Genomic DNA, 15,125 nt, shown 5'->3' with positions numbered 1-15,125 from the left:
AGTGCAGCTCTCCGTGTCATTGTTGTCATGGCAGTCAGGGTATAGTAAGTGACCAGGCTTTGATCTGGATCTGTGTAAGTGTGTGTTGGGGGGTGGGGTGGGGTGGGGGTAATTGAAAAACAGTACCTACCACACCGCTTGCATGTGTATCCATCTGCCTCTATCTTTTTATATTGCTTATTTTCTAAAGAAGCTTCAAGTACTGAGCAGGTCATCAACTTTAGAGACTGGAGTTTCCAGTTCCCTTTTCCATCTCTTCTTTTAATCTGTTCATTATGCCACACTTAATACAAGAACTGGATGACTGTGTCATGATTTGTCTTGTTTTCCTATGTTTTTGTGTCTAAGTGACTGATGGGAAATTTTTTTTTAAATTGGTCCAGTATTAAGCAAGACCGCTGCAGTCAGCAGCGCAACAAGCTACTATGTAATGTTTCCGTCCACTAAAAGTTCTGTTTTTTTCCCGCTCACAGGATCAGATTATTATTCTAAGTGTCTGACAACATTATGGGATGGATCCCTACAGAGATAGACCTTTTAGTTAAAGAGGAAGATCCTTTTAGTTTAACAAGAAACAGCCCCGAAATCACCATCACCAAACTCCACCAGACTCCATGTAAATAATCAGGACTTTTAGCGTGTATAGAGCCAGCATATCTCCACATGTAAATGGGTGAATTAAGGGTTTATTTCAACCAAACCAGAGTGATGATTGTTGGAACAGTGGAAAGATAAACCAAGACGGCTTTTGGTAGTTTTATTTTGTTTCTGTCCACTTTGAATGAATGAATGAATGAATGAATGTGTGTTTTACGAAATCCCCATCACCAAACCCACCAGACTCCATGTAAATAAACAACACTTTTATTTAAATGTGTAAAGAGCCAGCATATATGCACATGTTAATGGGTGAATTAAGGTTTATTTTGATTTTATTCGCTATTTCGGGCCTGTTTCATGTCAAAATAAAAGGATCTTACTCTTTAACTATCTCTGTAGGGATCCATCCCATCATGTTGTCACACACTTAGAATAATAATCTGAGTCTGTCAGCAGCAAAAACAGAACTTTTAGTGGACACAAATTGAAGGTCCGCATTTGCCCATTAACGTTTCATTGCAGCTTGTTTCTTGCTTAATATTGGACTAATTAAAAAAATAATTGAAGTAACCCTTCCAGTAATTCCAGTGACTATGAACTAAAGTCGGGAACAAAAAATCTCTTTTGAACACCCCCGTTTGTTTTTATATCTCATCTTTAGAGCCGTGAAGATTAGACAAATTATGATGCAGAGTCATCCAGTTGTTCTTGTATTTACATGACGTATGAATGAAAAGAAGAGGATACAGAAAACTCCTATTCACTAAAGTTGATGACCTGCTCGGTGCTTGAAAGTTACGTTTATGTGGATTTGTCCAATAGGGTTAGACTGTAGCCTAGTTTGCGGCTGACCGTTACAGCCTCTAGCTCAATACTGGACCAATTTCAAAGAATGTTATTCACATTAGTCACTTCGACATCAATGCATAGGAAAATAGGGTCCAGGTTATAAAGTACTAAAATCGCCCTTTAAAGCCCAACTCATCTTTCTTCCATATTATGTCATGATAAAAATATATAATTCAGGGTATGGGGTATCTGCTCTTTATGTACATCTTAACACAGGAAGAATGGGGTGAGGCATTCACTGACCTGTCTCACTCCAGCAGTATCTAGTTGTTGAGGTAAGGAGTGTTTACGTCGGCCGGGCGGAGGCTTCTCCACCACTTCACCGCTGCTCACACCATTCTCCACAAACAGCTCATCGTCCTCGCCCACTGACTCCAAGCGACTGTTTCCCCCTGAGCCAGGAAAGAAATCATTTCATTCCTCTGCAGAGTAGCAGCGATTCCACTTTTTCATTGTCTATTTTATGCTCAATCACTTAGGCTACATTTACATTGCTACGTTTTGGTTTAAAAGGGAATATCTTTTGCTACGTTTGCCCCTCTCATTCCCCCTGCTCTGGTGTTTCCCCCTCTCATTCCCCCTGCTCTGGCGTTTCCGAGCCCCTAAACCGGAGACATTTGGAAACTCTTCTGACCCGTTTTGGTTTAGAATCTGCGGGATTGTGTTGCCGTTTCAACGGCCGCAAACGGAGATCTTTGGCAACGCCAAATGTGAGGTTTGGGCGTCTTAGTTTAAACAGAGATTAGTTCTTCTACTGGAGATAAAAACACTTGGTGCACAGATATCACTTTTGGGTCAAAACGCTTAAAAACCAAAACGTAGCGGTGTAAATGTAGCCTTAGTACAGAAAAATACTTTGCACATCTACAACGTTGAGACAGGTGCGTCGGAGGGGGACAAGCAGGTCAAAAGTTGCAAAGAAACTCTCGCACACTGTCTAATAGGGATTGAAGATATTTGGCAACATGCAGATTATCTGTATCAGTGTTTATTTTAGATAACCGATAAAGTTAATATAATAAAGTTAAAAAGTGCGCTACTTTGGCTCCGCTGCAGCTCTGTGTCTCTCCCTCTGCTCCGGTTTCAGTCAACACTTCAGTAGTTCTATATTATTTTGAAATGGACATTTACTGTAGTTAAATTTAGTATTTTTAGTTTGTTACAATAACATTTACTTTTTATGCAAGATGTGGCATTGCTAAGATTTTCATTTTCACTGTCAATGCATATTGGTTCCAAATATCGGTTATCGGTTTAATGAAAGCCCTGAAAAACCAGTATGGGTCGACCCCTACTGTTCAACTTGCAAAAAGTCATTCATTTAATAATAGAAAACTTTTTGTTAACAGACCATCTTCAGGCAAATGGTGATCCTGAGAAGCCATCTTTTGTAGGAGGGGACTGTTTTTCTGCACCAATCAACAACTTCCACATGAAATCAGTCATAAATTCATAACATTCATTCACATTTCCATTACTATAGATAGAGTTAAACTTAAATACAACCCCTCTATAGTAACCATAATAATATACATCATACCATCGAAATCTATAGTAGATGGATGTCGATTTCTATATGACGAATGCACACAAAACATGATATAAAGCATTCATAGACAGACATATTTCCAAAACCTGCTGGTACCTTATCTATTAATAGATAAATAGAGAAAAAAAAACATTGCCTACTATTAAATTAATTACTTTTTGCAAGTTAGACAGTGTGCAGGATTTTCCTTGCTAAATTGGGCGGCTGTGGCTCAGGTGGTAGAGCAGTCGTCTACCAATCAGAAGTCCCATGCTGAAGTGTCCTTGGGCAAGACACTGAACCCTGAATTGCTCTGTCCTGATGACCCATTAGAGTGTAAATGAGTGTGGATGTTTATCTGATGAGCAGACAGTACCTTGTACAGCAGCCTCAGCCACAGTGTATGAATGTGTGTGAATGGTTCCTGTTCCATGTTAAAGCACTATATAAATACAGGCCATTTACATTTACAAGAACACAATTACTAGCAAAAAATATCAATTACAGGAAAATACCAAACTGGTTGGAGCTCCATTGTAGAAATAGAGCTGGTATCACCTTATTTTTGATTCTATCTATCTATCTATCTATCTATCTATCTATCTATCTATCTATCTATCTATCCATCTATCCATCCATCCATCCATCCATCCATCCATCCATCCATCCATCCATCCATCCATCCATCCATCCATCCATCCATCCATCCATCATCCATCCATCCATCCATCCATCCATCCATCCATCCATCCATCCATCCATCCATCCATCCATCCATCCATCCATCCATCCATCCATCAACACAGATATAATACCAATTTGATTATGATTCAAATGTTTAAAAAGCTGATGCTGCATTGTTTCAACCATTTCGGTGTTATATATGATATGATATGATATTTAATTAACGTGTATGCCACTAAGTGGCCCATCCCACACGGAATTACATGACACCAATACAAAAGACATTTCATCAGGTCCCTATGTCCACACACAACATACTCTACTCTGCACAAAATAAAGAACAAAAGAAAACATATTTCAGCAGCCACAACACGATTATGTAACCCATAAGTTGTCCAACTTGAACTAAACATTTCATACATAAAACCAAACTACAGTCACAAATAAATAAATAAATAAATAAGCAGGGAATGTCACTTCCAGACAGAGAATCATCGATCCAAAGCCATCTTTCTTTTTAGCCCAAGCTTGTTCTAAAAAGTCTGCAAATAAAAAATCTTCTGTTAATGTAATACCAACCCTGGGATCGACTGCAGTTCTTCATAGGTGTGGGGCTGGCACAGGATCCTTTGGGGACCTCTCCCGGACTTTTTCCTTCTAGTTTCTCCAAGTTAGTCAACTGTAAGGACAAAAACACACAGGGATGTTCAGTTCATCTCTTCCTAAACACCTATGGACTGTCTGATATCTGTACTTCCACATTTAAACCACACCACAATATTTATTTTAATTGTCAGTTCGTAAAGCATTTTCATGAATACATTACCTTTGTTTAATGCCATTCTACTTCTGTTGGGTACACACTGACTATACAGTATCTCACAAAAGTGAGTACACCCCTCACATTTTAGTAAATATTTCATTATATCTTTTAATGGGACAACACTGAAGAAATTACACTTTGCCACAATGTAAAGTATTAAGTATACAGCTTGTATAACAGTGTAAATGTGCTGTCCCCTCAAAATAACTCAACATACAGCCATTAATGTCTAAACCGCTGGCAACAAAAGTCAGTCCACCCCTATGTTAAATTCCCATAGAGGCAGGCAGATTTTTATTTTTAAAGGCCAGTTATTTCATGGATCTAGAATACTATGCATCCTGATAAAGTTCCCTTGGCCTTTGGAATTAAAATAGCCCCCCACATCATCACATACCTTTCACCATACCTAGAGATTGGCATGGGGTACTTTCCATAAAATCATCTCTCAATGCAAATCAAACCAGCTAGGCTAACTGACATAAAACCATGCCAATCTATGGGTATGGGTATGTGATGATGTGGGGGTATGGTGAAGGGTATGTGATGATGGGGGGGTATGGTGAAGGGTATGTGATGATGTGGGGGAGCTATTTTAATTCCAAAGGCCAAGGGAACTTTATCAGGATGCATAGTATCCTGGATCCATGAAATAACTGGCCTTTAAAAATAAAAATCTGCCTGCCTCTATGGGAACATAACATAGGGGTGTACTCACTTTTGTTGCCAGTGGTTTAGACATTAATGGCTGTGTGTTGAGTTATTTTGAGGGGACAGCACATTTACACTGTTATACAAGCTGTATACTTAATACTTTACATTTTAGCAAAGTGTAATTTATTCAGTGTTGTCCCATTAAAAGATATAATGAAATATTTACTAAAATGTGAGGGGTGTACTCACTTTTGTGAGATACTGTATGTATATTGTATAGCCCTATCCTGTACCAATGACAAATGAGCACTCTGTCGCTGCTCTGCTGTACTGTAAATGGGAGAAGAGCACACTGGAGGGATTATACATCCCATCTGGCCCGGTAACAACTCAGAATCCTGCAGGAGGAGCTGAAACCTTTGACCAAATAACTAACCGTCCTCCAGTTGGCCACTAACTCTGCTTTGTGAGACACGCTGCTATAAATGGGAGCAGACTAACTAAAGTGATACACACACACACACACACAAGCATATAGTATATATCATTGGTAACACTATAATGGTACATGAGATATCATGAATTCACTCATGTAGTACTTGATGAACTATCTGTAATGTACAAGGGTTTATAGTATCTCATGCATGACTGTCTGCCGGAACAATATGTTAATTAATGCATCAATTAAGGTATTTGAATCATCATGATTTAGGATTTAATAATGATGTCCATGTCTACATTACTGATAGTTCATGAAGTAGTACATTAATTATTTCATGCTTTTTCATGCATGAATTCATGATAATTCATGTACCATTATTATAAAGTGTTACCATGTGATCTATGTGTACCAGGTAGGGGTTGCTGCAGTTGGAGGTCTGGGGGGAGCGAGAGGGGGCCGTCTGAGATAGGGAGGACAAGGAGTTGCAGGTGCTGACCAGGTCTGGCAGACTGGTGGAAGGGAAGCGCTCAAAACCCACATCTGACTCCTCCTGCAGGGCACAGACAGAGAGTTACTGTGAATTACTGTGTGTGGACGTTATTTTCAATTATGTGTAGTTGGTATGTGATGTTCTGTAAAAATACATGGTTAGGTTTGTGTTGCCCGTTTCCAACAGGAACAGAAGCATTTACACTGCATCATGTTACAGCAGGAGCATCTATATGTTCATATGTTGGGGGAGGGGGTGGGGGAATGAAAATTGTGACTCAAATTTCATCCCACAGTGAGGACAAAAAAACTTTTTTATAGAGTTTAAAGCCTCGTGCAGCAGGAAGAACTGCAGCACTGTGTAGAATGTAAAAGTCAAATGATTTTCCCTTTTTAAAAAGGTATAGTAAGTGACGTGAATCCAATACACTTTTTGGGGAGTCAGCATTTGATAGTGTCAGCCAGTAGTTAACTGTCTGTGAATCTGGGGGGCGGAGCTTCTGAAGGGGGGGGGGGGGGTTGTATTTGTTTGGCAGTTGAGTTCAAATATCAACAATCTTTGCCCAAAATCACTTACTGCACCTTTAAGAGATAAGGATGTGTGTTTGTGTGTGTCCTGACTGCTGTCCAGGGTGCTGATTCTGGAGCTGTCTGGAGTGTTCCACTGAAACCCCCCCTGGCAGGAACTGATGGTACTGTATATCTACGAGTACTTTGAGTCTGAAATTGCACATGTAGCAGGTTCTCTGCACTTGGCTGCAGCTTTTAATTTTCCTAAAATTCTTCCTATAATTTTTGCATGTAGTGGCCATGAGTCCAGTTGTACAAGAGTGCAAAAATAAATTGGCATCTTACTCAGCTTCTTCTCCACTCTCTCTTACGTGTGTTGTGTCCACTGTTCTGAACTTCGCACCTTAGGGCTATGGTAATATTTAATTCGAAGAAGCCACATTTGTTTTCAAAAGGCAGCTGTGTGTGTGTGTGTGTGTGTGTGTGTGTGTGTGTGTGTGTGTGTGTGTGTGTGTGTGTGTGTGTGTGTGTGTGTGTGTGTGTGTGTGTGTGTACTGACCCTGCTGGCCACCACCAGCTGAACCAGACCAGAAGTGGAGCGGAGGATATTAACAGCCTCCTGATGAGTGAGACCCACCAGAGACTGACCGTTAATCATCAGCAACTCATCCCCAGCCTGAAGACGACCGTCCCTGCAACAAACACATACACATTACGATTTACTCATACTCTATACACATAGACACACACACACACAAAAAAAAAAAAAAAAAAAAAAAACACACACACACACACACACACACACACACACACACACACACACACACACACACACACACACACACACACACACACACACACACACAACTATTCTTCACCACTTCAGTTATGTGAGATGTCACATTTTGTATCCGGCACTTCTTTCAATCTTTATAATTCCCAAATAAAAAAAAATCTCTTTTAAAAAAAATGGTACTTGGATCTGGACCTGGACTAGCATTAAAAACCAAATACATAGTGAGAGACAATCATGGGATACATATTCCAGATTTGTTGGGTAGTACTACAAATATTGCAAAAAACATCCAAAACTGACACAAAATGACACCAAATGTCTGTTAACACAATTTGAGAAATTCGGCTATCCAAAAAAACAAACCTGACTGAACACGTAAGCTTCTTGGTGAGGGATTTGGATAAAGGTTTGACAATATAAAATCTTACATCATAGCAAATTTTAAACATTTTATAACTAAACCAATAGCACAGATTATTATTATTGTGCTGTAGGGAGGTCCTCATAAAATGTAAACCTTGATAGTATAGTATAGTATAGTATAGTATAATACAGTACAGTACAGTACAGTATAGTACTGAAGATTCACTGGGGAGTTCAGATAGACACGCTGGAATATCAGCTCCACCTACAAAAACATGCCAGAGCAGGAACATTTCCCCTGCCTTTGTTAGTAGTAGCTGTACCTGTGAATGGCGCCCGCCTTCTCTACATGAGTTATGATGATGCCATGCGGAGAGCGCTTGGAGCCACGCCCCCCTGTTATCTGTATGCCCAGGCCCTCCTCGCCCTTCACCATGTGCATCTTCCAGATGTGGCTGCCCTCTCTGGGCTGCAAAGGAGCACAAAACAAACACACATCAAACGATGTATCACTTCAGAGTAGAGATACAAATAATATACATGGATCATGAAGCTGAAAGGAACTGACCAATTGTTAGAAAACTTTAAATCAAAATCATGTGCAAATTCAAAAGTTCCATAGTCTGATCCTCAGATCATTTCTTCTTTTTTTACGATATTATGGCATTTGAGAGCAGGCAAGAGGCTTTGAGCAGTGCACGGACTCTTTCTGTGAATATGTTAATATGTGAATATGATTAGGTAGTGAATGTCTCGGCACCTCACGATTTGATTTGATTCAGAGCGTTGTAATTATGGCTCCTCTTGATAGACTCCAGGGTGTACAGAACTCAATCTGCCATCTCCCCAGGACCTGTACAGGGAAGGAAACATTGTAGCCAAGCCCTCTCACCCTGGACTCAAACGGTTTGAAACCCTCCCCTCTGCAGTCAGCCTCATTAACAAGGCCCCGGACCCCGACTGACAGACTCTTAATCCTACATCCTGGAATATATACCTGTCCTCTGCACATTCTACGTATCCTGAACTGTTGCACATCCCTCAACCTTTGTGCACATCCTGCACTAATCCATACAGCCTCTTTTCTCTTATGTTAAACAGTTATATGTATATATTTGTTTCTGTATTTATTGTTTGTCTATTTCATATTAATGTTTAATTATAAGTATGCACCAACAACCAAGGCAAATTCCTTGTGTTACTTACTTGGCAATAAATCCTTTTCTGATTCTAATTCAGATTTGAGCCTCTTTACACTGGCTCCCTGTATGTTTTAGAATAGATTTTAAGATTTGACTGATCACTTTTAAGGCTATTCATGGCCTTGCACCCTGACATGACTCTGACCTCCTTTCTGACGCCGGTACATACTTTGAGATCCTCATGCTGAAAACTGAAGTTGACAGCGTTTGCAGTCAGAGCCCTGAGGCTCTGGGACGGTCCGTCCGAAAAAATCAGGTCAGCTGAGTCATGTTCTCCTTTAAGTCCCTTCTTTAAACAGACTTCCCTGATTTTATTTGAGTTTTAACCTCCTTTGAACTGTCTTGTATTTCCTTAAAAAAGTTTTTCCTATTCTTACCTTTTCCTACTTGTTACAGGTTTTCATACAGCAAGTCGTTTTTTTATCGGTTGTCTTTTAAAACCTGATGATTGTATGACTTGCCTGTTATGTTTTTGCTTCTTTGTGAAACACTTTGTACCGTGGATTTAAAAAAAAGCGCTCTATAAATACAGATTGTTATTATCATATTATTGTTTATAAATGTGCTTAAATCTTCCTATGTGGTACTTATGAAATACTAATGAAACAGAAAATGCCTGTATCACTTTGTAACTACTGAACCTTGGTTTACTCTGTATTTTATCTGCAAATGTTGGTCGGTCCATCTTCATCTCAATAACTATCTATGCCACATTTAGTTATTTATGGTCCCCACAAGATGAATCCTACTGACTTTCCTTTCACCTCCACCACAAGGCGGACACGTTTGGTTTCTGGATGGATTGTCATGAATTTAATACGCACGTTATCATGTGCATTTATTAATCACCACACCCAATTTATGGTCCACTTCAGACAGCACTTTTTCACACTGCCTCCTGCAATATAGAAGAAATGTTCCAGTACCGATACTAGTATCGGAAAAGCCTCCGATTCTGCCTAAAATGCTGGTATCGGTACTGGTGAGTACTGGAGTTTATGTTCCGATCTGATACCATGTAATTTAACCCCGAAGAAAATCTTCTTTAACGTAGTTAATTTATGTTCTTTTCCGTTATGACTGTCAAACTGAATATTAAAAGAAAGTTCTATGGTGTTCGTTTGTTCATGTTTCACAAAGAGTTTAACCTGAGCCAGACCATACAACAATGATAGCAATCATATCACATCCATACAGGGATAGTAGTATACAGCTGTTAAAACATAATAAATAAAATATACGACACACTTGGATTGGGATGGCATGGCACCTAAATCATGGTTGCAGCTGCTGCCGTGGTCCCGCTCGATGCCCTGCTACGCCATGCACTACTACAACTACTATTTCTAGTCAAAGTTCCATTATCTCTACTGTTACTATACTGTAATTGCCACTGTTCATCATACCAACTGCTATAATTATGATAAATCATATTTCTGTATATCTGTATATGTGTCTCTCTGGTCCAACCAGCAGCAGTAGACACCGCCCACCAAGAGCCTGGGTCTGTCCAAGGTTTCTGCCTAAAAGGAAGTTTCCTCACCACTGTCACATTAAATGCTTGATCTTGGTGGAATTATTGGATTTGTTGGGTCTTTGTAAATTATAGAGTGGGGTCTAGACCTACTCTCTGTAAAGTGTCTTGAGATAACTCTTGTTAGGATTTCATACTATAAATAAAGTAGAATTGAATTGGTATCGGATTAGTACTCAGTATCGGCCAATACACAAGTTCAGGTATCGGAATCGGTATCGCAACAGAAAAAATGGTATGGAACAATTTCTACAATATAGCAGCAGTGCTTGGCGACGCCCACACAGTCTTTGTGCCCTTGACCTACCATGTTGTGATAGTCATTGCACTTGCACGATTGAAATATGGCCCATAGTCTTACTTAACCTCTGCACTGCCACTGATCCCGGCTTAATCAGCCATTTACACAACATGTGAACCTAAAAGGATTTATATAAAAGAGGTCACATGCATCTAGGGCACACACATGTACATTATACTTAATTTACAATCCCCCTGATGTGGGGGTTGTGGATGATACGCCAGCTGTCCATCTAAATTCACAGACGCATGGTAAACCACTCTCTCATCACTCTGGTTTCCTCTAACCAGTTGGTGCAGGGCGGTGATCCTATTTACCTCTCAGACATCTGTACACAGATCTGTGGACCATCGAACACCTGGCTGCTGGACCTGCACCACGGACTCAAAGTTTGAAAGCTCATTATTTTGGAAAAGGATTGCGAGCATTTCCTATTTTTGTGACAAAGTGGTATGACAACTGTGTCTATAAGGGACGATTTTTTTTCCCCACCAGAAGTCATTTGGTTTCCAGAGCTCTACACCGATCTGATCTCAGTACTGAAAAGGGGTGATTTGGGTTCATCATCAGAATATTCATCATTCACGACACTGATTGGATTGCTGTTTTGCAAGTTATGCAAGCTTGACATACCACAACTAAAACTACTAGCCCTTTTATACAACAGTCGTGTGTCCAAACAGCTGTCTTAGGTTAATCTCTGGTTGCCATTGTTGGGTTTGGTTCTTATCAGCAGTTCAGTGGTAGTTGCATGGTAATTGCTTGTTGCAGGTTGTTGTATGTTACAATGTTACAAAAAAACGTGGTTTAAAATGGGTCTTAAAATAAATCCATTGTTATTATGTAGATCTTGGTACCACAACAGGATGTTGCTTTTAGTGTGGTAAACAGTCCATGACTAGTGTCTTTCCCTGTGAGTCTCGCTGCTAATATAGTCATACTCATAATCCCACTCCACCTCCTACTGTACACCTACATCCACAATGCTACTGACCACTCAGCACACAACTGTGAAACCAAAGAGCAACACTCTTTTCTGATGCTAATCAATTCCAAGTGTCAAACAAGACTGAGAAAGCTTTGATGCCTTGTCTCATTCTCTCTAGATCAGCTTCACTACCAATTTACCTTGAAGGTAGTAGAGTTAGTATAACAAGATGTTAAAAGAACAGAAGGTTAGATTTCTTTTCAATAAAAAATTGTAAATTTGTTTAGAACTGTATTGAATATTTTTGGCCACTATGGGGCAGAAAAACCTTAAATTTATCGCCAACTGACTTACACCAGCAAATATCCTTTTTTTTCAGTCACGTATTGGATAAATTGATACTGATATCTGCAAAACATTCACTGCCAAAGTATTTTTGTTGAAAATCTGCCCCTGACAACTAAAGTATAATTAATGCTTTCAGTGTTCTGTTTGGACAAGCCAAGACCCAACAACACCATCTTTACCCCTGAACCTTAATCAAGTGTTTTAGTAGCCTAAATATAACTGCATGCGAGACGCTGGACAGTAACTTTAATCGCTGTTGTAAAAGTCTGGATCTTTGTCCACCATGACTTCCTCACTGCCACTTTTCTACAGGTCCCCTCCTGGATTGGTGAAAATATTATTATAAGAGGCAAAAAAGGCTCTGCAGAGCAGTAGAACTGCATGACAATTATTTGGTTCACCACTAGATGTGACCTTTATGCCCCCTCTGATAATGCTCAAAGGACAACAACCACTCAGACTCCTCATTGTTATACCAAGTCCTAGTCTCGCCACAGCGCTGCGGCGGAGGTTCTAGCTAGTCCACACAGCATTCTGGGATGGGAGAAAAACGTGCTCTGGTTTATTGGCTTTTCTTTAAACCAATCACAAATTTCTTTAAAGCTACATTGTGTAAGAATTTCTCCCATCTAGCGTTGAGATCATATATCGCAATCAACTCTCTTTCGCCACGCAGTTCACAGTACGTATTGCAGCTACGGTAGCCTTCACACTTCAAAAAGCGAAGGTGTAGAAAAAGACCGTCTATCAGCCGTGGTTGTTCGAGGGCATGATGAAAAATGGCGCGGACGCGCGCTTCAAACCACGAGCGGGTACGCACGCCACCCGACCGAGAGAAAGAAAAGGAGACTGCAGCGGTCCGGGCATAATTAACTAGTTGGGATTTGGTGTGTGCCTGCAAAGCAGCTCCAATGTTCACTCTTTTTTCTGATGACGCCGGTCTCTTTTCAATCTCCTTTTTCTTTTTCTGGGCGAAGAAGAAGACTCCTGTTCCTGAAATTTGGATTTTGAATACGTGTGGTCCTCCACATTTCCTTCTTCAAACTTGCCGGGGCCAGGAAGCTACGATACCCATTAGCAGCAGCTGTGAGTCGAAAACGCGAAAGGTGGAGCAGTATGTCCCGTATGTCCCTTCAGTATTTCAAGATGACGCATCATTATGGAGCGTCTACCACAGTTCACGCAAATGTAAAATCCCAAGCTAATAGGAATACTTGAAATTGATGGTTGTGGTCAATATTCATGAAAAAGGACAAGTTTGTGAAGGGCAATACAGATTTTGATAATGCACAACTAAACACATTACACACTGGGGCTTTAAACCAATCACAATTGCCTTGGATGGAGCCACGGTGCCTCTGCTAAATAGTCTCAGGAAGGAACTTGTTTTGGTGGAACATGTGTACGTTCAAAAGTAGTTTTAGTCGTGCAACAGAAAACTCAGATTGGACAGATAGTCTAGCTAGCTGTCTGGATTTACCCTGCAGAGATCTGAGGAGCAGTTCACCATAGTCCTCACAAATCCACCAGAGTTTAAAATGTCAACTTAAAGAAAGAGGAAGGGGACGGACATCCGGCCAAAAATGAGGGACATCCGGCTAATCTTCTAGCGGCAACGGAGCAATCCTGTAAATGAAACATCGTTGGTATAGACTAACCAACTCCTAAAAACTACTTCCAGTTGAGGTTTTGAGTTACTAATTTCGTTTTATTACTCTATGAAAATAATTCATAGAGGCTTCATTAATGAAAGCCTGTGTAAAATTCGTCTGTGTAGGAACTGTCTGCACAAACAAGAACATTCACACACCTTCACACAGTGGCCAAAGATCTCACCTGTTCTACATCCATCTCGTGGACGTACAGACTCATTTACAAACAGAAATGCCTCCAGAATGCCAAAATGTGGTCAACCACATTTTAAAAGTCGTAAGTTCTTTCAGGAAGACTACTATGCTTCACATTTCTCTCTCTCCCAACCTAACCAAACATTGTCATCAGCTGAATGTGGGCGTTTACTCTTTCATTTAAACCAACAAGATTTTGCATCAATCTCTGTGAGCTATCATGTTGTGTGTTGCATTCAAACTTTAAATCCGTTCTACTCTTTTCTGCTGTCAGTTGTCATTTCAGGCTAAATCGATGCGACCCATTCACCTCAAGGTCTCATCATTCCCCGCTTCCTTTATCCCTTCATCACCTCAACCAGTGTCTAGACTCCAGCGGCGGGATGTTCCTATAAACAGTCCTTCCAGAAAAGTTTTCATTTTCTTAAAAAATGCGATGGAATATGTGGGATATTTATGCAATTTAATGCAATGGAGAAAAAAAATTGCGGGAACTTGCAAAAACTGCGGTTTGATGAAAAAGAGAAAAAAAAGTGATTCCCCCTATACCGTCCTTTTCAATGATGTTTTCACGTTGCGTAATTACGTCACTTCATAACGTTCCCATGGCAACAGGGGGAAATGGCTGCTCTTGTGTGAAGTAAACGCAAAATTTTTCAACTTTCTGCTAAGATATATGTGACTTTTTTGCGGGGATTATGAAATCATGCAAGCACTGCATATTTTGCGCGAAAATCAGCAATTTATGCGGCGAAAGTGAGGCGTATTTGAAAAAATGCGGCCCCCACATAAATATGCGGACTTTGGCTGATTATGCATTGAATTATGCGATCGCATAATCACGTTTTTCTGGAGGGACTGTATATATCTACGGCCTTTATACCCCTTATTATTTAACATTGCGTATTGAGTATAATCGCCAAAGACTCTAACATATCAACCTATCATGAACCATGTTTATTAAACTATAAACAATAAAAAGGCAGTACGCTTGCACACACAGCAGGGTTTTCAACGCACCTGTTTCAGTTGTTTTTTTTAAACGGTTTGCTACGTTTTGTCAGGGCTGAACGTGGTCCAGACAAAAGGAATGATGGTGCGTTACATGAACATTCAGTTCAGCCTCTCAGTCCAGCCACCCACCCCTGGAAACATTACTAATTTCCCTCTGTGAATGGTTCCCCTGCTGTGTCAGCATAAATCTAGGGACTGGATGTATCTTTTTTT

At 40.2% G+C, this 15,125-nt stretch overlaps 1 protein-coding gene across 3 annotated transcripts in view; it reads right to left on the bottom strand.

The window, feature by feature from the left end:
• pdzd2 (PDZ domain containing 2) overlaps positions 1 to 15,125 on the bottom strand; it is a 72,167-nt gene that overhangs the window by 33,566 nt on the left and 23,476 nt on the right. For 2 of the 3 annotated variants that reach the window (XM_039803329.1, XM_039803330.1), the window contains exons 5-9: positions 8,062 to 8,207; positions 7,139 to 7,271; positions 5,972 to 6,130; positions 4,241 to 4,340; positions 1,693 to 1,841 (exon numbers count right to left, since the gene is read on the bottom strand). In XM_039803329.1, the coding sequence (XP_039659263.1) occupies positions 1,693 to 1,841; positions 4,241 to 4,340; positions 5,972 to 6,130; positions 7,139 to 7,271; positions 8,062 to 8,207 (687 nt within the window). The remainder of the gene's footprint in view (positions 1 to 1,692; positions 1,842 to 4,240; positions 4,341 to 5,971; positions 6,131 to 7,138; positions 7,272 to 8,061; positions 8,208 to 15,125) is intronic. The other variant, XM_039803331.1, reaches the window with a different exon arrangement.

The sequence above is a fragment of the Perca fluviatilis genome, chromosome 6, assembly GCF_010015445.1.
Source record: "Perca fluviatilis chromosome 6, GENO_Pfluv_1.0, whole genome shotgun sequence".
Taxonomy (NCBI): Eukaryota; Metazoa; Chordata; class Actinopteri; order Perciformes; family Percidae; genus Perca; species Perca fluviatilis.
Note: the sequence above shows the minus strand (reverse complement) of the source record. Positions and strands in the feature narration are given on the sequence as shown.